At 55.7% G+C, this 27981-nt stretch overlaps 3 protein-coding genes across 8 annotated transcripts; 2 read left to right on the forward strand and 1 right to left on the reverse strand.

The window, feature by feature from the left end:
• The first annotated feature begins 16 nt into the window (after positions 1-16).
• VPS33B (VPS33B late endosome and lysosome associated) lies at positions 17-10628 on the forward strand. 2 transcript variants are annotated; one of them, XM_066635077.1, is made up of 23 exons: positions 18-168; positions 250-330; positions 413-474; positions 590-639; positions 1605-1672; positions 1981-2026; positions 2260-2354; positions 4856-4960; positions 5294-5390; positions 6115-6192; positions 6347-6420; positions 6590-6676; positions 6747-6837; positions 6939-7013; positions 7787-7851; positions 7940-7994; positions 8085-8131; positions 8279-8411; positions 8572-8645; positions 8743-8844; positions 9000-9075; positions 9659-9769; positions 10168-10628. In XM_066635077.1, the coding sequence occupies exons 1-23, from the start codon at positions 73-75 to the stop codon at positions 10245-10247; spliced, it is 1848 nt and encodes a 615-aa protein (XP_066491174.1). In that variant the 5' UTR covers positions 18-72; the 3' UTR covers positions 10248-10628. The 2 variants fall into 2 exon arrangements, with proteins under 2 accessions (XP_066491175.1, XP_066491174.1); XM_066635078.1 differs by lacking the exon at positions 9659-9769 and having other exon boundaries at positions 17-168.
• A 1768-nt stretch (positions 10629-12396) lies between these two features.
• PRC1 (protein regulator of cytokinesis 1) lies at positions 12397-19943 on the forward strand. 3 transcript variants are annotated; one of them, XM_066636085.1, is made up of 14 exons: positions 12397-12455; positions 12592-12724; positions 14015-14137; positions 14241-14474; positions 14557-14727; positions 14811-14960; positions 15284-15431; positions 15508-15644; positions 16004-16099; positions 16243-16389; positions 17092-17193; positions 17722-17823; positions 18255-18434; positions 19078-19943. In XM_066636085.1, the coding sequence occupies exons 1-14, from the start codon at positions 12445-12447 to the stop codon at positions 19153-19155; spliced, it is 1812 nt and encodes a 603-aa protein (XP_066492182.1). In that variant the 5' UTR covers positions 12397-12444; the 3' UTR covers positions 19156-19943. The 3 variants fall into 3 exon arrangements, with proteins under 3 accessions (XP_066492182.1, XP_066492183.1, XP_066492185.1); XM_066636086.1 differs by having other exon boundaries at positions 18255-18357; XM_066636088.1 differs by lacking the exon at positions 18255-18434.
• On the reverse strand, positions 19896-27520 carry RCCD1 (RCC1 domain containing 1). 3 transcript variants are annotated; one of them, XM_066636089.1, is made up of 8 exons: positions 27329-27520; positions 22611-22796; positions 22358-22511; positions 22137-22258; positions 21033-21140; positions 20803-20931; positions 20382-20411; positions 19896-20290 (listed from the first exon to the last, which is right to left on the reverse strand). In XM_066636089.1, the coding sequence occupies exons 1-8, from the start codon at positions 27483-27485 to the stop codon at positions 19989-19991; spliced, it is 1188 nt and encodes a 395-aa protein (XP_066492186.1). In that variant the 5' UTR covers positions 27486-27520; the 3' UTR covers positions 19896-19988. The 3 variants fall into 3 exon arrangements, with proteins under 3 accessions (XP_066492186.1, XP_066492187.1, XP_066492188.1); XM_066636090.1 differs by lacking the exon at positions 21033-21140; XM_066636091.1 differs by lacking the exons at positions 20803-20931; positions 21033-21140.
• Between the last annotated feature and the right edge of the window lie 461 nt (positions 27521-27981).

Raw genomic sequence — 27981 nt, forward strand, 5'->3', positions numbered from 1 at the left:
CGGCGGCAGAGCGACCAGGCGCCGCCCCTTCCTCTCCCGCGCTGGGCAGGACGAGCGGCCGGGAAGCGCACCATGGCTTCGCACGGGCACCGCGACGCGCCGGGGCTGCCGGACTTCGGGCTCCTGAAGCGCCTGGCGCGGGACCAGCTGGTCTACCTCCTGGAGCAGGTCGGTGTGTGAGGGCGGGCCTGCCTGAGCCTCTTTCGGGCCGGGCCTCGATCCTGATGCTGTGCCTCCTCCCCCCCGTAGCTCCCCGGGCGGAAGGACCTGTTCATCGAGGCCGACCTGATGAGCCCACTGGATCGCATCGCCAACGTCTCCATCCTGAAGGTGTGCCCCCCCTGGGCGCCGGCGGGGGTGGGCTGGTGGGTGGGCGCCGTGCTAACGACTCTCCCCGCCTCTCCCCCCGCAGCAGCACGACGTGGACAAGCTCTACAAGGTAGAGGCCCGGCCGGCCCACAGCACCAGCGACCAGTGCGTGTCCACGAGCCCCGCCCCAGGGGGCTGCTCTGGGTGCCCCACCTGGGGGTGCAGGGAGGACCAGGGCGCCCCGACTGACCGCCTGCCGTCTCTGCTCCTTCCCCCCAAGGTTGTGCTTCCTGGTCCGGCCGCGCGTCGAGAGTGTGAAGTACGTGGCAGGTGAGGGCGGCCAAGGGCAGAGGGGCCCTTCCCAAAGGGCAGAGGGAGCAGCAGCCCCCCTTCCCAGCACAGGGCCTCTACCAGGGCCACCCGCCAGTTTGGGAGCTTCTTTTTCAGCAGAGAGGGGCGTGCAGTTGGGGTTGCTGCAGGAGGTGCCGTAATAACAAGGGTAGGCGCTGCCAGTCCAGACAGCCTGTGCCTGAGTGTGGAGCAGGAAGCCACTTTCCATGGAGTCAGGATGCAGCGGGCTTGTCCAGCTCAGTGTTGTCAGTGTGACTCTTTGGGGTTGCAGGTGCTGCCAGGGATTAAACCTAGGACTATCCGTCTGCCAAGCAGGGGGGACACAACTGGTGGACTATAATTCCTTGCCAAGATGTGGGGCACCTTTGGAGCACTGTTGGGTTACGTATTGACACGTTGTGAAGGTTCCCAAACTGTGCGCCGCAGCACTCTTACAGGGCGCCTCGTGGTCTCTTCTTCCCGGTCTGCTAGGCTGAGATTGCATGTGATCTCAGGCAATGGTGCTGCCACAACGGGGATGAAGGGCGCTGTGGTAGTGGTGAGTTTGGGAGTCACTGGTGCACTGAGTGGTCTGATCACTGCAGTGGCGGGTGAAGGAGCCTGACTTGCCTTTCCTATGACACCCTCCTGGTTGGCAGCAGAATTCCAGCAGAAGGCTGGGTAAGTCCAGCCAGCCAGCAGCGAGCCCAGAAGTCCATCTTCCAAAGCAAATGGGAACACTTAGCTGGTGGTCATCTTGGACAATCAGAGCTGCAGGGGATTTGCTGCGTATCTCTCTAAATGACTGTGTTCATGAGTTCCGTGCTTTATTTCAAAGATCATGGTGCTGTTGAACCTGGTGGCAGGCCACATGTTCTTGTGGGATGTCTTTGGTGGGCAGCCTCAGGTGGTCTCTGGGGGGGCAGCTACCCTGTATGTGCCCTGATTGGGGTGTCTTTTTACAGACATAGTAAATGCTGACAAAGCAGCTGGTCGGACACGCAAGTACAAGATTATCTTCAGCCCTCAGAAGGTGAGTGCATGGCAGCCAGGTGTTCACTAGCACTGAGCTCTGCATCTTCAGGCTTGCTGCTCCTGGCCTAGGGTGTGCTTCGCAGTGACAGGTTTGCAGCCCAGAGGCTGGTCAGTTGCAGCGCAGCCAGGTTGCCTCCTGTGGCCTAGGGACAGGCTTCTTCTGTGCCTATTGGGGCAAAAGACCTTTGTTCTGCATGCATAGTAGCTCTGGTTGGGGTGGGGTGTGTCCTGAAGAAACCATTCTGACAATGGGCAGGGGCTGTGGGTGAGCATGGGCTACATGACTGTGTGCCTCCTTCCCTGCAGTTCTATACTTGTGAGATGATACTGGAGGAAGAGGGGATCTACGGGGGTAAGTTTCAGGGATGCAGAGTAGGGGCCTAGCTCTGATCCATCTGGAAAAAACTTTAAGATCAGTGTGGGGGGTGGGCTGGCAAGCATGGTTGGGACATGACCAGAGGAGGTCTGGCATTCACCTGGCTATCCAGCATTGCCTTCTGCTATTCCCTGGCTTGTAATGGAGGGCAACATTAGTGTAGGTGCTGTCAAACGAAGAGCTTTGCTGTGCTTCCCTTCTCGCTTCAGATGTGACTTGGGATGAGTGGTCTTTCTACCTGCTCCCTCTGGATGACGACATTATCAGCATGGAGCTGCCTGAGTTCTTTCGTGACTATTTCCTGGTCAGTACAGAGAGTTTTATTCTCTGCTCTATTACTTTGGAATGCCAGGTACAAGGGAGGGCACCAGGATGCAGGTTGTGTCTTGCTGTCTTTTGTACTCCCTGAAGCATTTGGTGGGCCACTGAAATACAAGAAGCTGGTCTAGATGGGCCTTTGGCCTGATTCAGTGGGGCTCTTCTTATGTACCTATGTACCTTTCTCTACCCCTTTTCCTAATAAAGAACACTGTTTTTTTAGTGTTTGGCTAGCCCGTGCCCAGCCTGCCTGTTCTTTGCCCTGGCATAGCTATCTACAGGCACGAGAAGGCACACCTCTGCACACTATCATGGCCTTCGCAAAGCAATTGGGATGGAAACAGCCCCCTGACACAGGCAGTCCCACAGAGGGGAAATCTCTCCCCATGGGGGCAACCTCCCTCCCATATGTGTTAAGAACCAAGGTGCCCACAGCACAGGAGCCAGTTATTAAAGCAGCATCCAAGGTGCCAGCTGACCTGCCCACCCAAATTGACACCCTGGTATGTTAGACTTTGCCGGGTCCGTCATAAGACTCTGAGTGTGAGGACTGCCAGATTTCCATTACGGAAGGAACCAAGACAGGAATTTCCCCCAAAATAAAATTGTTTATTAAAATGGGAAAATTGACCAGAAAAAGGTGTTTGAAATTAGGCAAATTTAGGTCTGGAAATTAGAGGTGAATGCAATGATATCCTAACATAAAGTGTGCAGTTTCTTATCTAGCTAGATGTTTTTGCCTCCTGGTCCTGGAGGGCTGCAACAGTGCAGCTGGCTTCACAATTGCTGGAACACACTGTAATATCTTAGTCTAGCTTTTCCTTTCTGTGTCGCTCAGGAAGACAAGATTTGACCCCAGCCTTCGAGACCTCCCCTCAGTCACCGTCAGGTGGCTAGACAGGTACTGGCGTACCTGGGGGGGCAGATGGGGCAAATGCCCCAAGCGTCGACCCTCCAGGGGAACCTCCTCAACTCTCCCCCCCACCGCCCACCCACCCGCTTTTTTCTTTAAAGAGAGAGAAGTCAGCAGCTCAGCTGGCTTCTGTCCCTTTAAGAAAGCCTCCTACTGATAGAGGAGGGGCGCCCAGGAGCGCTCCTGGAGAGGCAGCAAGAGGCAGCGACTCAGCACCGGACTGGGCCACCCCCCACCTCCTCCTTTATAGGAGGAGAGGGCAGGGCGCCCTAGAGCGTCAGCGCAACTCCTGTCTCGCTGACACTCTGACCTGGGTGCCTCGCCCTCTCACTGTCTCACTGCTCTGGTCCAGGCACCACCCTCTCACTGCCTCTGGAGAGGCCCCCAGAGGCAGCGAGAGGGTGGCCTAGAGCATCGGCGCTGATGCTCTGGCCCAGGTGCCGCCCTCTCACTGCCTCAGGAGAGGCTTCCGGAGACAGCAAGAGTGCGTCCTAGAGCGTGGACACTGGGCTTTCTGGGCCCCGATGGAGTGGTGCGGAGGTCTCCTTTGGAGCGGTCTGGGGCTGCTGGAAGGAGCACTCCAGACAGGTAGGCTGCCAGCAGCCCCAAACCGCTCCCATGGAGAACTCCAGGGCACTTACAAGCAGCGCGGAAGGCTCAGTTGGGGCCTCAGCTGCCTCCTTCATTCCCCCTTTTTTCCAAAGGAGGAACGGAGGAGGTAACCAGACGGAAGTAATTGCGGTGACAATGACGTCACCGCGATTACTTCCAGGTCACGGGTGGAAGGGCAGAAAAGGGGTGGGGGTGGAAAACTGGGGGTTGCCCTGGGCGCTGGGACCCCCAGGTAACGCCAGTGTAGACAGGTGTTAGCGAACTCCGGCAGGATACTAGTTTTTTCTGTCTTCTGCCTGGGAGAGGTATCAGCCAAGCTGGTACTGCTAGTCCACTCCAAGGTTAAGACCTTTTGGATAGTGACTGTGCCAGCTGCCCGAGGCAAGCTAACTCCATATCCCCTGCAAACAGGGGCCTTCCAGTGAGGGCAATAGGGCCCTGCTCGCCACCACAGCCCACAATGTGGCATCTTTGATTATACTCCAGTGACGAGATGCAGCCATGGATGTAAACCATTTAAATAACTGCACTGGGGGGTGCAAAATTTGTAGAGGACCTTGAGTTCGGTGGCAGCGAAGCCCCTGCTCTTAATGCAGCTGACCAGGAGTCTCCAGGCAGGGTCTGAGGCTGGGAAGGTGTTTGTCAGACAGCACAGAGCTAGAGGGGGCAGCCTGACCAGCTCTGGCCGCAGGAACGGCCTGGCTGTCTACTGGAGGTTCCTGGTGTGCTGTGGCTTTACCGAATGCTTCCAGTTCACTGGCACAGCTCCTGCCTCCAAGGCCCTGGAAAAGGCCATTGGGCTATAGGGATTATGTCTCAAAGAGGATCACATACCGCTGAGGGCATTCTGTTTGTAACGGAGGGAGGATGGTACATTCACTAGATATGAGGCATGAGAGGAGAGCCTTCCCTCACCAGGCTGCCAGCCAGGCACTGCACTGGTTTTCTTTTTGCTCCTGCAGGAAGGGGATCAGCGTTGGATCAGCACCGTGGCCCAGGCCTTGCAGCTGCTGAACTCCCTCTTTGGGCCGTTCACGAGGACCTACGGCATTGGCCGGTGTGCCAAGGTGTGGTGTTGGCAGTGCAGGAGGATCGGATGGGTGGGAGAGGAGAATGCCTTTGGGGTGTGGTTGACTTGAGCTGAGGCAGCTGCGGGAAGCTCTCAGAAGTGCGGCTTTGCTTCCTCTGTCCTGGTGGAGCTATAGTGCTTTCTACTACAGATATCTGGGGCGTTTGGTGCCAGATAGGTTCACAGATCTGGAACCTGTCAAATGATGGTTCTGCTTGGCCAAGGGTAGGGACAGAGGTAGGGCTTACATCTTTCAGCAGGTGCTTCCCCCATCTGCGGGGTTCAGAGAAAGGGCTTCTGAGACGAGGGGGGCGGTCTGCTTTTCTCTCAGATGGTCTACGAGCTCTGGTGCAAGGTGGCGGAGGAGAGTGAGGGGGACAGTGTGAGCCGGAAGCCAGAGATTGGTCACCTTTTCCTCATGGACAGAGGTAGGGTGCGTTTGTGTGGGTGGGCAGGTGGAGGTCAGGCTTTGGCTGCAGCCAGTCTGTCTTCCACCAGAGGCTCCTAGTGGCCTACTGTGAGATAAAGACAGACTAGATGGGCCTTTGGACTGATCCAGCGGGGCTCTTCTTATGCTTTTGCCCAGGAGGTGGGCTGCAGCTTACTCCAAGGGTATGGCTGGGTGGGGCATTGTCAGTGAGCAAAGAGAACAGCCACACATACTGGGGACAGGGTTGCGCTTTCAGTATCCTGTGCTTTCTCCAAGGCGGATTGTTTCTGTTCATGCAACAGGGAAGGAGAAGCTTGTCTGTCAAGGGGAGGCCAAGCGGCCAAGGCCTTGTACCAAGGCCAGCGGTTTCCGAGAAAGAGAGGCTTTCAGGATTCTTCAAAACAAAGCACCCCTTACTTTGCTAAACTGACCATGTGACACCAGGTGGCGCCTGTGAGCTGCTTGACGTTGCAGGGCAAACTCCCATATTTGGGTCTGACCCGCCTGCTGGCAGGGTGAGAGGAGGGTAGATCTAAGGGTGTGTCTCCACTCAATCCGGTGCATGTCTCCTCCGAAGCCGGCTGTATCATGTTTGATGGGGCTTTTTCTCAGGTTGCAGCTTCTCTCTCTCTGGGTCTGTATGGAGCAGCCTCAGGCCTGAGGGAGACTGATGCGCAGTCACACACCCTGCGGCCTCTCCCTGACACAGACTGTCATTGCAGATGTGGACTACGTCACAGCCCTCTGCTCCCAGGTTGTGTATGAAGGCCTGGTGGACGACACATTTCGCATCAAATGTGGTAAGTTCCCGAAGCTGCCTTCGCTGGAGGGGTCAGAGGTCAGGGAGGGGAAGTGTCCATTGCCCAGCTGTCATGACAGCAAACCTTTGGGGCCTGGGCTGCTTCCAGACTGGGGGCCTGTGAGCAGTCAAGCCTCTGAAGCTGCTTTCTGCAGGCAGTGTGGACTTTGGCCCAGAGATCACCTCCTCAGACCGGAGCATCAAAGTTCTGCTAAATGCCCAAGACAAGGTAAGGCCGCCACCAGGCCTGGCACTTATGGGGATGGAAGGGTCATTGAGGACAGGTGATGCCAGCTGGTGGGACAGGGAGAAGGGCACCAGCACTGCTGACCGAGGGCTGCAGGGGCAGGGCGTTGGTGTTGGCTGGCCATGGTGCCCAGGTGCCTCTCTCTCTGCAGGTGTTCAGCAAGATCCGCAATGAGCACTTCTCCAGTGTCTTTGGTTTCCTGAGCGAGAAGGCCCGGAACCTGCAGGCCCAGTATGACGTGAGTGGTGGAGCAACTGGGGGGACAGTACTAGACTGGCCCAGGCTGGAACTGCTGCCTTCTTTTGCAGCGGCGGCGTGGAATGGACATCAAGCAGATGAAGACCTTTGTCTCCCAAGAGCTGAAGGGCCTGAAACAGGAGCATCGCCTGCTGAGCTTGCGTAGGGGTCCCAGCTGGCACACACAGGGCTGGGATGAGGCTGGCCACCTTGGGCAAACAGCCTCAGGCTGGGCTGATCTGCCATCCTCCTTGTGCCTGCAGATATCGGTGCCTGCGAATCCATCATGAAGAAGAAGACCAAGCAAGATTTTCAGGAGCTGCTCAAGGCAGAACATGGCAAGAGCAGTGGCCCACCCCCTGCCTCCATCCCTGCCTGGCCCCTGCAAGTAGCCCAGGCACCCAGCAGCCCCTGGCAGCTAAAGCTGGGAGGAAGGTTCTGCCTCTGTCATCCCAACTCAATCAATGCCACTGACACCCAAATCTCTTTCTGAAGAAAATGTGCTCTGCTTGTTTTGTTTGCCCAGAGACAAACAAATGTCGCACCTAAGAACAGCCCCACTGGATCAGGCCATAGGCCCATCTAGTCCAGCTTCCTGTATCTCACAGTGGCCCACCAAATGCCCCAGGCCCACCAAATGCCCACCTGCTCTGTCTGAAGGTCTGGATCAGGCCATAAAACTGCAACTAGCAAACACTACAATATAAAAGATAATTACGGTTTATTCTGACTGACCGGCCAGCCCTGACAGGAAACACCTCCTGGCCCTGCTTCTGGTGACAAACCAGTCAGGTTGCCAGCTTTGGGGAGGCACCACTGGCAAACAAGACAGTCCCACAGTTGTGGGCGGAACTCAAGGCCCTGCCCATCCAGTCTGGGTGGACAGTCGCTGCCATGTTCCTTCAGGCTCTGATAGCCAGTTTTGGGCCTTCTGAGCATGACTGGGAGCCAGAGTAGCAAGGCTTGCTTCCTGAGGTCATGGATTCCTCCAAGCAGAAGGCAGTAGGGACTCCCTGCAATGTCTGAAGCAGGGGGAGGAAGCCACCCCCTCTGCAGGGAGATACGGAGGGCTTAGGCTGGCTCTGACCTGTGCTCCTGGCTTTCTCGACAGCCTTGCTGGAAGGGTTCAGTGTCCGTGAGAGTCTCAGCTTCATAGAGGAGCACGTTGACCGGCAGGTGAGGGGAAGTGTGGGTACCTGACAAAGCGTGGTGCAGAGTCCACACTGGTTGCCTTTTGATGACCTCTCCCACTTTTTGGAGGCAGGTCTCCCCCATCGAGAGTCTGCGTATGCTGTGCCTGCTGTCCATAACAGAGAATGGTGGGTGTCCCGCTGCAGAGGTTGGGGAGGTGTGGAGAGTGGGCAGGGAAGTTGCTGCCCACTGATGCCCTTTTCTTCCTGGCCTTCTAGGGCTTGCTTCAAAGGACTATCGCTCCCTGAAAACCCAGTACCTGCAGGTGAGGTGGGAAAGTGGTAGACCTCTGAGGGGGGCAGGACGCTAGGTTTGCTTCTCCCTGGGGCTGTGGAGTCACCCCTTGCTCGGGCCTTGGCATGTGCCCCACCCTCGGCTCCTCTGGTGATGGGTGGCAGTTCTTCCTTCACAGAGCTATGGGCCAGAGCATCTGCTGACCTTCCATAATCTCAAGCACCTGGGGCTGCTGACTGAGCAGGTGCCCGGAGAGACTCTGACAGCCGTGGAGAGCAAAGTCAGCAAGCTGGTGACTGACAGAGCTGCAGGTGAGAGGTGACACCCTGCTGCTCCCTTACTCAGCCTGTGGCAGGAATGCCTGTTGCCCAAGCAGACTGCATTCCTTCCATAAAGCCCATCAGAGATGCTCTGCAGCAGGGCCCTGTGTGCTGGACTGGAAACTTCCTCCCCTTGACTCTTGTCTTCCAGGGAAGCTGTCAGATGCCTTCAGTTCGCTGGCCAGAAAAAGCAACTTCCGAGGCATAAGCAAGAAGCTGGGCCTGGTAGGTTGAGCATAAACAAGAAGCTGGGAGGAGCAGGTGTGCGGAGCAGGGTGACAGCAACTGGCTCCTGGAATGATAATTCTGCCCCTCTCCCCAGATTCCACGCGTGGACGGGGATTATGACCTGAAGGTGCCTCGGGACATGGCCTATGTCTTCAGCGGCGCCTATGTTCCCCTGAGCTGCAAGATCATCGAGCAGGTGCCTCTGGGGGCTCATGCAAGTCCCAGCCCCCTCTGGGCAAACTGCCTGCAAATGACCCTCTACTTGTGGGTGGACAGGGCGGGGCTCATGGTCCAAGCACCCCTGTGCACTGCAGCTGGCATTACCACCCTGGTCTTGCTCCCCTCTGGCAGGTTCTGGAGCGGCGGAGTTGGCTGGGCCTGGAAGAGGTTGTGCGGCTGCTTGGTGGGAACGAGTTTGCTTCTGCAGGTTAGCGGACGGGAGTCCCAGGGGAATTGGCAGGCCGAGGCTGATTCCTCCTGTAAGGGCACCATTAAGGGAGTCTCTTCAGCGCTTCATTTGTGTCCCCTCTTGGAGCAGTGTGGGTAGATGGAACTGTGCAGTTCCTTAGCAGTTATGGAACTGTGTCCTCTCTGGATGTTCTCCAGAATAAAGATAGTTAAAAAACATCAGCAAAACATTTTTCAAAACAAATCAGTAATTCACAATACAATCCAATCATATGCAAGTGTGACGAAAGGTGGGATATGAATGGAAAAGCTAAGTGCCATCCAAGGCATGGAACAGACCTTGAGCTGAATCCCTTCCCCATCCTGCCAGATTTGACTAGCAAGCAGGCTGAGTCTGCAATCCTAAAGGCACTTATGTGGGAGTAAGTGCCACTGAACAAAATAGGTCTTACTTCAGAGTAAACAGGTATAGGATTGTGGTGCAAGTTTCTTTCTGAGTGCTGTTGCGGCTTGAATGCTATTGTCTCTTCCTATGAAGCGCAATCCTTTTCCTTGCATGCATGCACCCCTAGCCTGATTCAGTTCGCTTCTTGCTGCTGCAGCTGTGGAAGAGAATCCTGCCTGGGACTCGCAGCGTGTAGTTCTGGCTGTCTTCTTAGGAGGATGCACCTTCTCTGAAATCTCTGCACTCCGCTTCCTGGGCAAAGAACGAGGTAGCTGCTGCACCTGAGCTGCTGGGAGGTTGGGCACTGGGTCTGCCTGGCTTATGAAGTATGTGGAGCTGAGGCAGAGTCCAACTTGGGGGAAATCTGCCTGCAGCTGAAGCAGACCCAATTTGGAAAGCCCCCCTGTGACCCAAAGTGTACATAGAAGCCTCCTGGCAGGCAGGGGGTAGAAACAAAGTGCTCAGCCAAGTCCTTGTCCAACAGAGAGTGCGGATAAGCAAGCCCCATGCAAAGCCCCTTCCCTGGCATATTCTTCCAGGCACAGAGTGTGGCTTTTGTCAGGACAGCTGTGTGCGTCCACCTGTTTCTGGAGTGCTCTGCAATGTTTCTGCCTTGTACTGATGCCTGTCCCAGAGTTTCACTCTCCTGCTCCTTGCGTCTTCTAGGGATCACCTTTATATTCCTCACGACGGCCATCACCAACAGTGCACGGCTGCTGGAATCCATGGTTGAGACGAGAGCATGAGCAGGCTGGGCTGCAGCTTGTCCAGGAAGCCCCACTGCCTGGGCACCTTCAGCAGCATGAAGCAGGAGCACTCGGCTGTCATTGGCTCTGCCCTCCACTCACCCATGACGGTCTGCAGGCTCAGAAGGCAGATGCCTGATTCTTGCTTCCATTCCACTTGGGATGCCCTGCCTGAGCTGCCCCTTAGCCGGTGACACCAGCTTGTAGAGTCTGCAAGTGGAAGTTGCAGGCTGCTGTCCACCTCCAGTGTCACTTTTTCCTTACCTTCTCCTGGTATCTAAATTTCCTTGCCAGTTGCAGGGCAGCTGGTAGGAGAGGCAGCACCTCTGCACCTCACTGCCTTAGTCTATGTGGTCCAATAAAGATATTTCTGGCTAGTAACATGTCATTGAAGTTTCTTCTCTCTCTTTCTGACTTAGATGGGGGAGGGGAAACGAGATTCAAATGATGGGAAAAGATGAAATCAGGGCTTGATGCCTTATGTCTGCAGTGAGGGTCCTGTTGCGAGTTCCACTGGCGGGAGCAGTTAAGGGTGTAGCAGCAAGGAATTGGGCCTTCTCAGTTGTGGCACCACTTACTACTGGGAAATATAAAATCTGCCCTTTCAGTAGAGAGTTTCCAAAGAGGCCTAAAAAGCACTTTGGGTCCAATCCTGTCCATCTTTCCAGCGCTGGTGCAGCAATGCCAATGGGGTGTGTGTGCAGTCTGCAGTGAAGCAGTCACGGAGATTGTTCCCTTGCCCTCGAGCTGCACTGTGGCTGCATCAGGCTGGCAAGTTGGACAGAACTGGGCCTGTTCGTTAGCTTTTGGGGGTGGGATATTTGCAGTTGGTTTTACCCAGCCTGCTACTTTTATTGTGTCCATGTTTGCTGCCGGAGTGTTTTGGCTTGAGGTGTGCTGCTTTTTTCGCCTGCCTCCTGTGAGCTACTGGAGTTCGGACCCTTTGCTGTGCTGCTTTTGCAGGGATCTTTCAGTTCCAGATGTTTGACTTGCATTTCATTATACGTTTTGTCTGGATGAAACTGCATCGCAAGCAGCCTTGAGCGCTGGAATGGCAGCCGTGTGAGTGACTGTTCCAGACAGGGATGTGGGGGTGGGTGGGGAGGCAGTTGAGGCAGAGCCTCCCCACCAACACCCTTTGACAAGGTGCTCAGAAACACTCAGCCCATGTGCAGAGCGCAGCAGCAGAGGGCGTGGGGAGGGCAGTGGCATCGCTAGGGGTGTGGGCCTCACCGGGTGATGCGCCTTGGGGGGGTGACGTACTAAAGTCGCGCCTTTACGAGCTACCGCAAGGGAGTGCTGGAGGGAGGCATTGACCACATTAAGACTTACTTCAGAGTAGATTCACTTGGTGGGACAGGACTGCCTCCCCCTTATTTAATTTCTTTTATTTTAATTGAATTATTTATACTTATTTATTTTAATTTGCTTGATGATGTCACTTCTGGCCATGACATCACTTCCAATGCGTCCTAGACAGTCATTCTAAGAAGTGGGTCCCAGTGCTAAAAGTAGGAGAACTGCTGCAATGAGGTGTTAGTAAGTCGACGTTTGTGTGTGAGAGAGAGAGAGAGAGAGAAACTCCACAAGTTTTCAAAATCACTAAAATTAGTTTGGAGGAATAAGACCATCATGTTGCATATCAATCAATGCAGAATGCAATGAGACAAACCACATTGAAATATCTGTGTCCTATCAAAAGGTACAGCCAAAAAACCATTGGGGCGGGGCGATGGCACATCACCACGCCCACCAGGGGTGTTGCCCCGCCCACTGCATGGGGTGACGCCACTGCGGAGGCTCTGCCTCGCCTGTCGTGTGGCGCTCTTGGAAGGACTCCCACATCCCTGCCGACCTTCTCTGCCTCTGCTCTTTGAAGGACTGGGGGAGGCCGCCGTAGTCCCTGGTTCCAAATGCCCTGCAAGCTCGCGCGTCTCGCCTGCAGCTCCGCAGCGCCACCCGCGGCCGAGACGTGCGCAGCAGCACAGAGGCGACTTCCCGGGAGAGAAGCTGCGCGCCCATTGGCCAGGAGGGAGGGGGCGGGGCGGCGGTTGTGGGCGGGGCTTGAGCCGCGGCCCGCAGGGGGGCAACCAATCAGGCTGCTCCGGAGCGAGTTTGAATCCGCGGCGCCGGCCAGGGAACGGCTGCGGAGCTCAGGAGCCCAGCCGGGGACGGGCGCTGCGGAGCGGGAGGCGCCATGAGGAAGAGGTGGGTTGGCGGGCGCGTGTGTGCACGGGCTGACGCGTGTCGGGGCTAGGCTGGGCCGGGCGGTGGCGGCCGCGGTGCTGCCGCTGGGCGCCTCGCACCCTCCGCTGCCCTCCCCTCTTCCCTCCTCTCCCCGCAGCGAGGCGCTCGCCCACGAGTCGGTGGCCTGCCTGAACCGGGCGCTGGGGCAGCTGCGCGACATCTGGGAGGAGATCGGCATCCCCGAGGACCAGCGGCTGCAGCGCACCGAGGTCGTGCGGAAGCATGTGCAGGTGGGGCTGGGGTGGAGGACCTCCCGCTCTGGCCGGGCCGCCCGGGACGCGCGCAGTCCCCCCGCGGCAGCTCTGCGAGGGAGGGCGCCGCCCACGGAGGCTGCAGGGCGGTGGCGCGGCTGGAGAGGGCGGAGGCGGAGCAACCGGTCCGGTGCGGAGGCTCGGCGGGGCGGGCAGGCGGCCCCTCCTCTCGGAGCCATTCCCAGCCGTACGGCTCCGTTTTGCCCCCCGCCGAGAATGGTTCCGAAGGGGGGCCGCTTGCCCGCCCTCCGCCAGTTACGCCACCGCTGCAGCGACGCGCCGGCAGGTGAGGCAGAGCCTCCCCGGAGTCCTTCGGGAAGCGCCGCCGCCCTGGGAGGCGAGGCAGAGAAATGGGCAGGGTCGGGCCTTGGGGAGTAGGGGCGTGGGGCGGCAGGCGAAGCAGAGCCTCCCGGCCAGAGCCCTTCGAAAAGCGTCGCTGCCGTGGGAGGTGCTCTGTGCTGGACTGAGTGTGCTTAAGCACCTCCCATGGTGGCGAGCTTTTCAAAGGGCCTGGGGAGGCTCTGCCTCCCCACCCACCACACATCCCTGAACAGCAGCTGGTCCCACTTACCTGCTCTCCCCCCCCCCACATAGTTCCCTTTGTTGTTGTCCTCATAACAACCCTGTGGTGGGGAGAGGGAGTGACTGGCTCAGCCTGTCTTTGCAGGGACATGTAATGGGTAGGGTGGCAGCTGAGGCAGAGCCTCCCTCCAGAATCCTTGGAAAAGCGCTTGCACATGAATGACTGGTGCTTGGGCACCTTCCATGTTCCTCTAAGCCACAGAACTATGCTGTGGTGCTCCTAGTCTGCCCATTGAGAGCTGTGCCAAGGGGGTGGGAATCCCCAGGGATGACTCAGAAACAGCCAGTGCTTTTTGGAAGAGTCCTGGCAGCAGCAGGAACAGGACATAGGAAGGACCTTTGGAGCAACAGCGCTCTCTGCCTCTTTGCCCATCCCAAAGCTCGGCTTATCCCGCTGCTGCCACGTCCCAGGGGCCTTAGAGCAAATGGCCTAAGCTCAAGCAGGGTTGATCTGCAGCCAGCTGCTCTGTTGGGACCCTTAAAGCTGGACTGCTTCATGGGTCTGCTTGTGTTGCTAGTTGTCTCTTTCTCATCAATGAGCCCTGCTGAGAAAAGGTGGATGTAGCAGTCGAAGCCTCGCTATTTGCTGGGGGGCCTGCCTCATAGCCTGGCCACTGTTCCCTTGCCTGCTTCCAGCTCCCTGGGGACAGCCTGTTCTTTTGAGGCCAACACTGCCATTTGCTGCAGGGTCTGCTAGACATGATGATTGCAGAGGAGGAGAGTCTGAAGGAGCGTCTCTTGAGGAGCATCGCCACGTGTCGCAAGGAGCTGGCCTCTCTCTGTGGGGAACTGCAGCTGCCTCCCTTTGAGGTGAGGCCCGCAGGGGTGGTCCTTGCAGGAATGGGAGCAGCAGGCCAGGCACTGCCTCATGGCCGAGCCCCATGGAGCTCAGGGCTTCCTGTTCTCCGTGCAGGAGGACGAGGAGAGCACTATCTTGCAGCTGGAGAAGGACCTGCGCACCCGAGTGGAGGTACTGCTGAAGCAGAAGCGGGAGCGGAAGCAGGAATTGCGGGCCCTGCAAGAGCGGGAGCAGGACTTGTGCGACCTGCTCTGCACGGCCCCCTACTGTGGCAGTGTCAGCAGTGTGCCCAGCTTGGAGGAGCTTGACCGCTTTCGGTGCCACTTGGCAGCCCTGGAGGCTGAAAAGGTCAGTGTTGGCCAAGCCTAGTGGGTGGAGGGCATGGGGGGATCTGGACCCAGCCGCTAAAGTGTTCTGCCTTGGCTTCCAGGAGCACCGCCGAGCAGAATTTCTCAGCACCAAGGAGCAGATCATTCTCTGCATGGGAGAACTGGAGCATACACCGGACACCAGCTTTGAGCGTGATGTGGTGTGCGAGGACGAGGACGCCTTCTGCCTCTCTAAGGAGAATCTTGCTGCTCTGAAGAACCTGCAGCAGCAGGTGGGGTGGTTGGCGTCCCAGGGACCATCCCCTCTTCCCCTCCTGCACTCTGTTTGGCTAAGACTGGCCTTTGTGTGCCTTAGCTGGAGAGCAGGAGAGCGCAGAATGAAGCCGCGTGTGAGGAACTGCGCACCAGAATCCAGACACTCTGGGACCGGTTGCAGGTGCCTCTCGAGGAAAGAGAAGTCTTTGCTCCATACATGGTGGGATCCAGAACAGCGACCATGACTACTGTAAGCATTCTTTCTCCCTGAGGTGCGCAACTGTGCACCAGGCAGCTGGGAGTTAGGCAATGCCATGTTATCTCACTGCTAAACATCCAGAGGCCCCACCAGACAACCATGGGAGGGCTCTGCCCAACAGTGGGATGGGCAGGCATGAGATAGCTCCCCCCAGTGCTCTGAAGAGAGAGTGTGCAGCTCTGCCTGCTTAAACTGCAAAGCTGTTCCTATATTCTCACACAGAGGATGTGGGGGGTGGAAGGGCTCGAGGGCTGCAAAGAGGAGCTAACCCCTAGTCCTGTCCTTCCGCCCCCCTCCCACCTGTGTCTCTTTAGTTGCAGCTGGAAGTGGATCGCCTGGAGAAACTGAAGCTGCAGAATCTCCGGAACGTGTTGGAGGGTGTCCGGGCGGAGCTGGCGGACTACTGGGATCGCTGCTTCTACAGCATGGAGCAGAGGCAGGCCTTCGGCCCTTACTATGCAGGTGAGTGAGTGAGGGTCTTGCACTGCTGCCTGTCTGTGGTGGCCTCTCTCTTGCCTGACTGTGTTTTTCTTTCCAGAGGTCTTCACTGAGCAGCTGTTGCAGCAACATGACGATGAATTGGCACAGATAAAACGCTACTACAAAGCACACCAGGAGCTGTTTGAAGCAGTCCACAAATGGGAGGAGAACTGGCACCTCTTCCAGGAGCTGGAGGTAGCCATGAGCCGCACAGGACACGTGGTCTGGCCGCAGTGTTGAAGCCCACCCTGGGATGGAAGCATTTGCAACTGAGAGTAGAAAAGAAACCCTGCTGGATCGGGCCTAAGGGATCCCTGCTACTCTAGCACCATTTCCCACAGTAGCCCACTGGCTGCCCCAACCATGAGGTGCACAACTGAGGGCATGCAGACAAAGACCCCCTCCACCATTGCCCACCCCCGTGGCCCACTTATGGACAAGGCCCACCACCTTGCCTAGAGATGCCAGGCAGGCAGTTTTACCCCAGGAGAGCTGTTTGCAGCTTCTGGACTGGCCATCCCCTGATACCCATCCTCTTCCTCCTGCTTTTTCAGAGAAAGGCTACAGATCCGAGTCGCTTTACCAACCGAGGGGGCAACCTCTTGAAAGAGGAAAAGCTGCGAGCAAAAGTCCAGAAGACGCTGCAAAAGGTCCGTGGCTCTTAGGTGCAGTGGAGCAGAAGGCAGAGGCCAGGCTGGCTGTTCTGGCTGCCTCACGCCTATGACTCTGCAGAGCCTCTGTGCATGGGCAGAGAGATGAGAGCTTGGTTGAAGTGCATCCTCCTCTGTTGCAGCTGGAAGAGGAGTTAAAGAGTCAAGTCAAGCGGTGGGAGGAGAAGCACGTTCAGGACTTCCGGGTGAATGGGCAGCCCTTTGTGGCATACGTGGCTGAGCAGTGGCACCTCTACCACCTGGAGAAGGAGCGGGAGAAGCAGGAGCGGGTGAGTGGGGAGGGGGCATGTTTCCTGCGGAGATGCCTGCGAGCAGCTTCCTTCCCTGGTGTTGCTGTCTCTTGCAATGGGCCTGCACCCGTCTCCTCTTCCTGTCTTGAGCAGTGTGCTGAGCCCCAGGTTGGGACTCAAACCCCAGGTTGCTCAGTGCCAGCCTCTGGCAGGAGTGGGGCTCAGATCCCTGCCGCTCAGTGGTAACATGGGGCAGCGCCTTGGCAGTGGAGCTGCCTCTTCTGTGTGTGGGGGGGGGGCTGTGCCTCTAGAGGCTGGCCCAGGCAGCCACATGGCAGGGACCTCGTCCCCTTGATGAATGGTACTGCTACCCATTTAAATGTTTTAATCCAACACTCTTAAAAAAAAATTGTAGGTTCTTGTGTTAGGTCATCTGTTAGCAAATTTATGCAAAGGCTGCAACTCATTTCATTTGGAATAAAATTAAGACTGCAGTGCCCTTTTCTGTGCCAGCCCCCAAACTCTGAATTGGAGCAAGTCCTTGGATTAAAACTTTCCACAGGGTTCCACTTCACATCCTGCAGTGTGCTCCCCCCCCGGAAGTGTGTAGGCTGGGAAAGGGCCTGTGCTTGGCCAAGTGCAAGCACCTCCCATCGCATTCCATCGGTGCTTTGGCCCTGGGCAGCCCCTCCTGCTGGGCCTCCCCAAGCAACCCTTGGAACCTCTCCATTCCCCTTCCAGCAACTCAAGAAGTCTCGCCAGACCGAGGAGGAGATGATGTATGGTAGCACCCCCAGCAAGAGGCGGGTCTTGGGCATCACCACTCCTGGCCGCGTGAAGAAGGTAGGTGCTGAATGCTGGCTGGGGGGGGGGGCTTTGGAGCATTCCCCGACCCTTCCAGGCCCTTGCAGAAAGCCAGGCTGTCCCTACATTTCAGGGGCAGTGTGCTGTGGTCGCCAGGAAGGCACCTGCAGTTCCAGGCGGCACCAGCTTGTTTGGATATGTGGTTTTCCATGCCCCTGTATGTTTTCCTGCAGAGCAAGCCAAGTATGCTTTCCTCCTCTGAGTTCAGAGTTGATCACAGGTGGTTTTTGAAAAAAGGCTGAAAACTCAGGAGGGCTTTGAGTCCTTAGAGTTGAGGAAAGGGATGACTGGCAGCATCAGGGCGCTCTGTGCTTTTGCAAATCCTGCCTGTGCTCCCCCAGCTGTACTGTCTGACTTGGTCAGATGCACTTGCCATACACCGTCCTGAAATGAACTGGCAGGGCTGCGGTGGGGGGGGAGGCAGCAAGCCTGTTGTGGAGGGGAGTGTGTGGGGGATATTGGCAGAGCTCATTTAGCTGTAGTAACCCTTGGCCCCCTTTCACACAGGTCAATGTCACAACTTCCACTCCCAACAGCACCATTCGTTCTGTCCTGGGGGGCTCTGTGTTCCACTCGCCAGCATCCCACCCCCCGCGTTCTGCAGGCAAGGTGAGAAGACTGCTGGGTTCTGGCCAGGCAGGCTCTGCGTGGCATTGATGGAGCTCCCCAGCCACTGGCCTCGCCAGCACCACAACTGCTGGCGGCTGCAAAATGGTATAAATGCAGTAGACCTTGACGCAGGTCACAAGTGAGAACAAGAAAATGCAAGTAGTTACCCAGAGATTGTTTTAAAACTGCAAAGGACTTTTGTCATCTCTTCTGCTGCCACTCTTGTCAGATGACTAAATTTTAATTGTGAGAGAAGGAGCAAGGAAGACCTAAAATCATCCCCTCCCCATGCGGCAAAAGGCTCGAAGGCAGCCTTTGTGGCTGTCAGTGTTCTGGTGCAATTCCAGGGCCAGGCCAGATCTCCCCACCCAGGGCTCCCCTTGGGGTACTTGTCATAGCTGTAGCCACCAGCTCTACTTGCTCCTCTGCAGCCTGCCCGGACCCCCAGCCGTGCAGTGCCGAAGCCTCCTCGCCAAGGGCGCCTGGAGCACAACAAGGAGAACCTGACCCAGCTCAACGGAACAGCTCTGAGCGGTGGGTGCACCCCCACAGTCCCCACCCAGCGCACCTGCAGCATAAATTCTGTTGCCAGCACATATTCTGAGTTTGCGGTAATTTGCTCTCTTCTCCTCAATGCCTCTCCTCCTCTGGCCAGCATCCATAAGCCCTTCCTCTTGGTGGACATGCATGCTGCAGGAGTGGCTGCAAACCTCTCCCATCTTCCCCTCCCCCCAGCAGGTCTGAGGCCAGGTTGGCCAGGGCAGGGCAGGGCTCTGGTGGGGTAGGCCCCATCCACTGCAGAGCCTGGCTGCTTCCTGGGCCCCTGGCAGACAGCCCGCTTCCTCTGGGCAGGTACAGCAGCATCCTTTGATGGCTCTCGCACTCCCCTCTTTCCTGTTGAGTTGGTTGTGCTCTGCCAGGACCTGCCATTGGCTGTGATCTTGGCCCCTTTTAGCACAGCACCCACAGGTGTAGCTGTCCCCAGCTTTTCCTATGTTTGTGGATGTTTTCTGGCCTTGGGGGGCCCCCATACCCACTGCCTTTGTGGGCAAATATGCATGCAGTTGTGGGTCCTGACCCCACCAGCTGCCATGGTTTTCCAATGGAAAGCAGCTGTGCTCAGGTCTTGTACCTCTTCCCATTTTCTGCTGGCCTAAGTGTGTCCCCTCCCTGTACACACAAGGGGTGCATGGTGGTGGTTCTCTGGGTCCAGGGCTGGAAGCATTGTATGTGTTCTCTCCTTTTTCTCCACAGCACGCACTTTCAAAGGCTTCCAAATCTGAGTGCAGATCCCACCTCAACTCCACACAGCTGGCCCCAATGGAGCCCTGAAGGGATGACCCTGTGCAGCTGCTAAGAAATGCTACCTTCTCCCTCAGGCCTGCTGCCCACCTGGCACCTGCAGTGGCAGCAAGGGAGCCAGGGCCCCTGGCAGGTCTTGGTTTTTTACTGCAACAACTTCTGAAAATTTTAAAAAATTTTAAGCACCAATAAAGATGGAGGAGGATCCCCAAGACAGGTAACTCTTCACCACAATCTGCTGTCTAGCTGAGGGGTAGTGCCCCCCAGCATCTGCTGAGCCCCCCCTTCCACTGCTGAGCAGCTGCAGGAGGGGTGACCCAGCAACTCTGCTGCAGCTGCTGCCAGTAGAGATGGAAAGGGCCTCCCTGCAGGGCCTAGACACAGCCTTTTCCTGTGCTCAGGCCTGCAATTGTTTTGGGGGGTTTTTTTTTGGCCTGGGGGGAGGGCAGAATAGGAAGAGCAGCCTGTTCTCTTTCCTGCCAGCAAGGTCAGTCTGAACTTGCACAGCTGGCACTGGGCCTCCTCCCCTCTGGACCTTATTGTCACAGCTAGATTTGCACCTTGTTTTCACTACAATCTCTTGTTATAATTTATTTGTATGCCATGCTGTGGTGGACACTTCTTGTTGAGTACCTGCTGGGCTGTTTTTAAAGACAAGTGGGTGCTGCGTTGTATTGTTTGGAGGAGGGCTGTTTTCGCCTTCCATTGCCCCTTCTTGCTGCACTCCGTGCACTGCAGCTCCAGGAGGGTAGACCAGCTGCTGCCTGCAGCAAATGAAAGAAGATGGCAGCCTGAAGCTTTATTAATCAATTAAAAGAGAGGCGTCTGTCTGGTCTTTACTGTGTTCTATGTCTGGTGTCTTTTCAGGGCAGAGTGTTCCACTGGCAATGTCCATTTGAGGCTGGCGCAAGGGGAGCCCCTGAGGCTTGACTGTGGCCTAGGCTGCCCTGTGGTCCTCTGGGTGGGCTCTCAGGCATGGGGCAAGAATGTTCTGGCCTTAGGCTGCTGCTTCCCCCTGCTGGAGGGTTTTGAATTGCACAGGTGTAGGTGGTCCATGGCCCACACACCACGTCCACCACACAAAGGCCCCTCTCCATGAAGTAATGGACCTTCTTTGGCTGATCGGAGCTCGCTGTGTCTGCATGTCCCAGCTGGCCATATTTGCCTAGGAAGAGTAATAACTGCTGTTCGTTGCCTGGTGGCCTGGGAGAAAGCCCACCCACCCAAAAGAGCAGCTAGCCACCTCCCTTACTTACCCCAGCCCCAGGTGTAGAGATCACCAGCTCCTGAAAGAGAAGAGTGATGTGTGGCACAGGTGCCAGTGTGGGCTGCACCTCTCATAGCTCTGGCAACCTCTCCCCAATTCTAGCCTAAGAACAATGACTAAACCACCAAGTTGCTTCACAACTTAGCCAGCAGGCCGGCCAGGTTCAAGGGGTGGGGAAGAGAAGAGGGCTGTCCAGGAGCTCTTTGGTGTTCTAGGTGAAAAGTAGCAGTGCCTGACTGATTTCCAGTAGAGGATATGGGAGGTTTGGTGCTGTCCAGGACCACTGGGCTTGGGGCCCAATGGATGGTGCTGCCAGGGGCCTGCGGGTGGTAACATTATTGCAACAGGGCCAGGCAAGAAAGGTGTCAGCCTGAAAACGGGGCCCCTGCTGACCCACAGAGGCTCCTTACGTGTCACAGCAGCGGTGTGGCGTGATCCACAGCTGACCTTGCTGACTTCTGCCTCATGTGGTAGATCCAGCAGAGCAGGGAAGGCCTGGATCAAAACGACGGTCCCTGCTGCCTCCTGCTCTGAAGTTCCTAAGGACAGACTAGCAATTCACAAAGTGGTAGGGAACAGCACTGCTCACTGTGGCTCAGCAAAGGCCACCCATGTGGGCACCCACACCCTGCAGCCTCACCTCCACCAGGTGCTGCTGTGATGGCTGCACTGCTCTGTGCCCCTCCTTTGGCAGGCAAGGCCAACTGTCCTGCTTCATTCCAGCCCCAGACATACAGGTCACCTGTCTCTGGCATAAGAACATAAGCATAAGAAAAGCCTGGCTAGATCAGGCTAAAGGCCCTTCTAAGCCAGCTTCCTGGAAGTCTTGGGGAACACACAAGACAACTCCCTTGCACGTGCCCATCGTGGCTTGTAGTCTGTGATGGACTTTTCCTCCAGAAATCTGTGCAAGCCCCTTTTAAAAGCATCTAGGCCAACTACTATCACCACATCCTGTGGCAAGGAGGTCCACAGATTAATTACATGCTGGGTCAAGAAATATTTTCTTTGTTCTAACTCCTAACATTCAATTTTAGTGGCTGTCCCAATTCTTGTGTGAGAGGGAAAAGAACATCCCTCTATCCATGCACTGCATAATTTAGTATGTCTCAATCGTGTCCCCCACCCCAGGCACCTTTTTTCTAGACCGAAGATGCCAAAACACTGTAGCCTTTCCTCGAAAGGGAGGTGCCCCAGCCCAGTCATCATTTGTACAATGGCTACTGTACTCTCAATCCCTTTTTCAATGACCCCAAGAAGGCAGAGACCCCAAGACAGCCTGTCTGCTGTAGTCTGCTGCCTGTCACATGCATTTGGTGGCCAAGTCTAGCCACGAACAAGGAGGGGCAGTGCCACAGCATCTCTGCTGCAGTTACTGCGAGTGCAAGTGTCTCTCCTGTCTTGCAGTTGTGTGTGAAGAAGTAAGTGGGGCCAGCTTGGGGGTGAGCCTGAAGAGGTTCTGGCAACAGCATCAGGCAGAAAATCTGCAAATGTGGTAAAGTTTGGCCACAACAAAACCCAGGTCCATCTTGCTCAGGACTCTCAGGGCTGGCTGATAGAGGCTCCACAGGGAATCAGGCCGTAGGCCTTTTCCAGTCCACCTGGAGATGCTGCTGGGGCCCAAAACAGCCCCCTCCCCCACTGGCCGTCCCTAAAAATGCTAGGAAATGTAAATGCTCTGCTCTGCCTGTAGAAGGGACCACTTTCCTAGAAGTCAGAGTGCCTCTCTCAGGTAACAACTTACCACTGATGCAAGCGGAATGCCAGCCCCCGGCTGCCACCTCCCCCATTGGCAGGCCATGCAAGGCCTCCACCCTCTGGGGTTCCACGAGGCTCTCCAGATCTCCATGGCCCAGCTGCCCATGTCTGAGAAAGGGGAACAAGAAGTGCTGGCTCACTCCACCATCCCACAGCAGAAGCAGAGCCCCGGAGCAGGACCTGCCAGGGAGAGGGAGTCAGACTCACCTGCTGCTGCCCCAGGTGAAAAGAGCCCCCCATGCATCCAGCAGCACTGCGTGTTCGTGTCCCAGGGCCAACTTCTGCACCCGCAGGCTTGCAGGCAGGGGGGCAAAGAAAGGGGGCCAGGGGAACACATATCCCCCAGGCACCAGGGGAAGAGCTGGTGGCAGAAGAGAAAAGGCGGGGAGAGGGGGTCAGAAGTGTTCTTCTCACTTTCCCAGGCAGCCCCCCCAATTCCCAAGAGTGTTCATCTCCCCACCTGTATCTGCTTCATCCCTGGGGAGCTCCTGCTGCCAAACCGGCTTTCCATCCAGGCCTGGGGCTGAGCCAACCTCCCAGGCCTCCAGCACCGCCTCACTGCGTCGCACGAGCAAGTGTGTCTCTGAGAGCAACACGTCGAGGCAGTCTAGCGGCAGTGCACCCTGCACCGCACCCTGCAGCGTCACTGGTGCAGAAAACAAAATGAGGTGGGGGGGAGAACAGGTAAACTGAGGCATCAATACCAGCTCCCAAGTACTGCACAAAATAAAAGCAACATATGATCCTCCACCTCCCTTAAAAGCAACCACTGTACAAAGAGACAGAAAGCACATTTCGCGAGCCCTGCGTGAAGCGCCCAAAGAAGCCTTGTGTGGCGGGTAGCCCAAGGGTAGCAGTAGGGCCTCAGCAAGGGTCCACCCCAGCACCCTGACGGGATACAAGGGACCCGCTGGACACACTGCTGCCTGGCAGCTGGGGCAGCCTTGCATAAAGTGGGCTGCACAAATGAGCCGCCTCTGGTGCTGAAGTCCGCCAGCTGTGCTGCAGGTGGCAGGCCAGCTGAGGCTGTACAGTGGCCCTCCTAGACGAAACCCACACCTAACCCCCACGACCAGCCCTGGACTGTGTGCCTGTGATCGGGACTGGACGGAGAGCTCCCTATGCTACGCTCCATGTGCCGGCAGGCAGGGTCCACTGTGGGGAGTAGAGCAGGGCACTCTCCCAGGGTTGCTGGCAGGTTGACCAGCAACTTGTCTGGCCTAATTCAGGCTGTACTTATTGGCCTATGACCGGCCACCAATGGGGGAGGGTCAGATGTTCTGCCTGCTCTCAATCAGATGAAAGAAGAGGGTGAGCTGGGGAGGGGCTGCAGCAGCAGCAGTTTTACTAGTTAGACCTGGTATATGGTGCATTCTGACAAAAACTGTCACATGTGTCTGCCTGGCAGGAAAAATGTCATTCGAGGATGTTTAAAAGATGGTTAAGTGGGGGGAGGGGGAGACCTTGTGTGCAGAGATACTCAGAGCTGCTCTCTGCCAGCACCAGACCCAGACTAGGTTTTCCTCCTGGGATAGTGGCTGGCAGGAGGGTCTGGGTGGACCGAAGGGGTCAGGGTCATAGCTGGGGGGGGGGTTTCTTCTGGCAGGGACTGGGGAGGAGAGAGAGAGTACATGTGTGTAGAGTGAGTAGAACAGGGTCCTGGGGGGGCTCCTTGGAAGTTATGACCTCTGGTCACCCTGCCCCCATCCAGAGCACATGGGGCTGGTCAAGAGCAGCTACAAGAAGGTTGGGAGAGATTTCTACTTGTACTGGCTGGGGAAAGGGAGGGTGCTGTTTCTTCTACTGTGGAACATGCTAATTACTATAATGGTACTGCTATGGGGGGCAGGGAGAAATGTTTCTGTTTGGAGAAATCATGGGTGCAGGTTCTTGCCTTTCAGATATACTTTTAAAATTAATGGGGCTGGGGAGACCCTTTTTCTGGTGGGAGAAAACATGAAAAGTATTTGATCGAAAGAGAACCAAGAACTTAAGTGTGGTAAAGGTTCTAAGCAGGGGCGGACTAGGGGGAGGCCATGGGTGCATACCCCCCCAACTGTCCTGCCAGCAGGGAAGGGCGCCTGCCAAGATGGAGAGCAAAATCAAGTGTCAGGGTAACACCCACTGGATGGGTGCCAAGGAGATTGGCTGGAATGGGAGCCCAGGTCTACCCACCCAGCAAACAGCCACAGAGGCTTTAAGCTCAGTTAGGAGCCCAGGTCTACCCAAATAGGTAGGTATATAGGGAGACCTGGACTCCAAGTCCAGGTGGGAGCCCAGGTCTACCCACCCAGCAAATAGTCACAGAGGCCTGAGGGGGAACATGACTTATAAAATTCTAGCCATCCCTTGCAAAAAAGATGCTCTTTTCCCTCTCACATAACACCAGCACCAGGGGACAGCCACCAAAATCGAGTGTTGAGAGAGTTAGGATGGACAAAAGAAAATTTTTATTTACCCAGGGTGTAATTAGTCTGTGGAACTCCTTGCCACAGGAAGTGGTGATGATGGCAACTTGCTTAGATGCCTTTAAGAGGGGATTGGACAAATTTCTGGAGGAAAGTCCATCACCGGTTACAAGTCATGATAGGTATGTGCAAGCTCCTGATTTTAGAAGTAGGCTACCTCAATGCCAGATGCAGGAGAGAACACCAGGATGCAGTTTGTATCTTGCTGTCTTTTGTGCTCCCTGAAGTATTTGGTGGGCCACTGTGAGATACAGGAAGCTGGACTAGATGGGCCTTTGGCCTGATTCAGCAGGGCTCTTCTTTTGTTCTTATGTAGGCTATAAGCTCAAGCAGGAGCCCAGGTCTACACAGCAGGTAAACCTGGGCTCCAAGTCCAGGTGGGAGCCCAGGTCTACCCACCCAGCAAATGGCCACAGAGTGGCCACAAGCAGGAGCCCAGGTCTACCTGCCTGGTTGACCTGGGCTCTGAAGGTAGTGCTCATGGCCCCTCCCAAACAGACACTGGATCCACCCCTGGTTTTAAGGAGATTCAACTCTCAGAAAGCTGGGAGGATTCAGGTCCACCAGGTAGAGTCAATAAACTCAAATCTTCTCTACTTTGCTTTTTAAAAGTAATGAATATTGCAAAAAAAAACTAGTGTTCCAATGACGTGACTATTTGACTAGCAGATCTTTCCTCTCGCTTTCATGTAAAGTAAATAAATTTTATTTTAATATGTATCAATGCATCAGCAATGTGTCATTGACAAATGTTATATAGGCGCTAGACAGGTGCTAAATAGGCACTAGATAGGTACAAGATAGGTGTTATATAAGTACTAGATAGGAGATAGGTGCTAGATAGGCGCTAGATAGGTATTATATAGGCACTAGATAGATAGGCACTAGATAGGTGCTAGATAGGCGATCTATAGGTGCTGCATAGGTGTTAGATAGGCGCTATACAGGTGCTGCATAGGTGCTAGATAGGCATTATGTAGATGTTAGGTGCTATATGTAAACCGCCTTGTATGTAAACCCTGCCTATGTAAACCACCTTGAATAAAGTCTAAGGAGAAATCTAAGAAAGGCGGTATAGAAATACCTGTATTATTATTACTACTACTACTATATAGGTATTAGAAAGGTGCTAGATAGGCGCTATATAGGTGTTAGATAGGCACTAGGTGCTGGATAGGTGCTATATAGGTGCTAGATAAACGTTATATAGGCTCTAGATAGGCGCTAGATAGGTGTTATGTACGCGCTTGACAGGCGCTATATAGGTGCTAGATAGGTGTTATATAGGCACTAGATAGGTGTTAGGTGTTAGATAGGAGCTATAAAGGTCCTAGATAGGTACAATATAGGTGTTAAATAGGCGCTTTCAATACAAGTTAATACTACCTGCATCCCAGTGATATCCCCAGACAAATGTTATATAGGCGCTAGACAGGTGCTAAATAGGCACTAGATAGGTGCAAGATAGGTGTTATATAGGTACTAGATAGGAGTTAGATAGGTGCTAGATAGGCGCTAGATAGGCGATCTATAGGTGCTGCATAGGTGTTAGATAGGCGCTATACAGGTGCTGCATAGGTGCTAGATAGGCATTATGTAGATGTTAGGTGCTATATGTAAACCGCCTTGTATGTAAACCCTGCCTATGTAAACCGCCTTGAATAAAGTCTAAGGAGAAATCTGAGGACCAAGAAAGGCGGTATAGAAATACCTGTATTATTATTATTATTACTACTACTACTATATAGGTATTAGAAAGGTGCTAGATAGGCGCTATATAGGTGTTAGATAGGCACTAGGTGCTGGATAGGTGCTATATAGGTGCTAGATAAACGTTATATAGGCACTAGATAGGCGCTAGATAGGTGTTATGTAGGCGCTTGACAGGCGCTATATAGGTGCTAGATAGGTGTTATATAGGCACTAGATAGGAGATAGGTGCTAGATAGGCACTATATAGGTGTTAAATAGGCACTAGATAGGTGTTAGGTGTTAGATAGGCGCTATAAAGGTCCTAGATAGGTACTATATAGGTGTTAAATAGGCGCTTTCAATACAAATTAATACTACCTGCATCCCAGTGATATGTTTTACTTTTGCAGGGTTGCAGGCCTGTGTATTGCACTGGTGTGTAAATGAAAGGATCTGTTGCATGTTATTTCTATGTAGGCAATGCATTTTACATGCACACAGAGATGCATTTATTCTATGCAAATTATTGTTAGGTTGCTTTTCAGACAATAAATGCATCTGTCAAAAAAACAAAAACAAACCCACATTATTTTCTCTTCATGAAATTTGGGGGAGTTTCAGGTATTTGATGTTTCTCCAGACTTATCCCTTCATTTTGCCCACCAGCAGAGATCCCTGACGTCATCGTCCCCCACCTCTAGAATCCTGGCTAGGGGCCTGGAAGGGGTCCTTTGCCACACGCAGATCACTCGCCTGCGGAACTCCTGGTCACTGTTTCGCACAGCTTTCGTGGAGGACCAGGGTTAGGCTCTGGCGCCAGAGGCTGGCGCGACCTCCGGACTCAGCAGCAGCGTGTGGCGGGGAGCCGTGCCGGGAGGGGGCGCTGTTTCTGGGCTCCCGCGGGGCGGCCGGGGCGCGTTCCGGGAAACGGAAGGCTCGATGGCTCTCGGGCCTGATCCGGCGCGCTCTTCTCTTCTACGCGAAGCCCTCCTGCCCGCCCGCAGCCCTAGCTCCTTACCGCCGTCGGCTACAGTTGCGACGAAGCTCCAGCTCGGCCTCACCGTGACCACCGGCCCCGACGCGCCGACGGGCAGCGGCTCTGGCTCAGGCTCCGGCTCCAGCTCCGCAGCCCCGAAGCGGAACCCGCTCTGGAACCAGCCGGCCCTGCCTCCCATGGTCCCGGCACAGCCCCTGCCGCCCTCGCGGGGGAAGCCCGGCCCGAGTGGGCGGTGCGTGTGAACCCGCCCCCGGCCGCACCTCCGTCCGCCCGGCTGAGCGGAGCCCGCCCCCGCCTGTCCAGGCGCTTGGACGGTTCTTGTAAGGCGGGACGCCTGGAAACCCCGCCACGGACTGCGTCCCACCACCGGCCGCGGAGGCTCTGCTCCCGCAAGGCGAGGCTGCTGTGCCGCGCTGACCCCCCCCCCCGGGCTGGGGCTCTTCTGCCTGCCCAGCCGATCTGCAGCCCCCTGCAAGGAAGGCCCTCGCCCAGGGCCTCCTGGAGGAGTTTTATCAGGGGGTTCTCTTGGACCCCTTCTCAGAGGTGGGGGTGGCGGCAGTGGGTGGGCAAAACAGGCAGGGAGGAAGTGGCAACAGCTGAAATAGACCTTGGAGACCAGCTCTACCAGTCTTCCCACTGCAGAGCTCACGTCTGCCTGGCGCCCAGCACTGACA

This window comes from Tiliqua scincoides, chromosome 8 (assembly GCF_035046505.1).
Source record: "Tiliqua scincoides isolate rTilSci1 chromosome 8, rTilSci1.hap2, whole genome shotgun sequence".
Classification (NCBI taxonomy): Eukaryota; Metazoa; Chordata; class Lepidosauria; order Squamata; family Scincidae; genus Tiliqua; species Tiliqua scincoides.

Excerpts from the sequence above, each read along its gene's own strand:
- RCCD1 (XM_066636089.1), bottom strand. The coding sequence starts at position 27,485 with ATGGGAGGCAGGGCCGGCTGGTTCCAGAGCGGGTTCCGCTTCGGGGCT. Across the intron at positions 22,512-22,610 it reads CAGGGATGAAGCAGATACAG|CTCTTCCCCTGGTGCCTGGG; the intron begins GTGGGGAGATGA and ends TTCTGCCACCAG. Across the intron at positions 20,291-20,381 it reads TCTCTACACCTGGGGCTGGG|GCAAATATGGCCAGCTGGGA; the intron begins GTAAGTAAGGGA and ends TACTCTTCCTAG.
- PRC1 (XM_066636085.1), top strand. Across the intron at positions 14,961-15,283 it reads GAACAGCGACCATGACTACT|TTGCAGCTGGAAGTGGATCG; the intron begins GTAAGCATTCTT and ends GTGTCTCTTTAG. Across the intron at positions 15,432-15,507 it reads CTTCGGCCCTTACTATGCAG|AGGTCTTCACTGAGCAGCTG; the intron begins GTGAGTGAGTGA and ends TTTTCTTTCCAG.
- VPS33B (XM_066635077.1), top strand. The coding sequence starts at position 73 with ATGGCTTCGCACGGGCACCGCGACGCGCCGGGGCTGCCGGACTTCGGG. Across the intron at positions 475-589 it reads GCCCACAGCACCAGCGACCA|GTTGTGCTTCCTGGTCCGGC; the intron begins GTGCGTGTCCAC and ends CTTCCCCCCAAG. Across the intron at positions 8,646-8,742 it reads TAAGCAAGAAGCTGGGCCTG|ATTCCACGCGTGGACGGGGA; the intron begins GTAGGTTGAGCA and ends CCCTCTCCCCAG.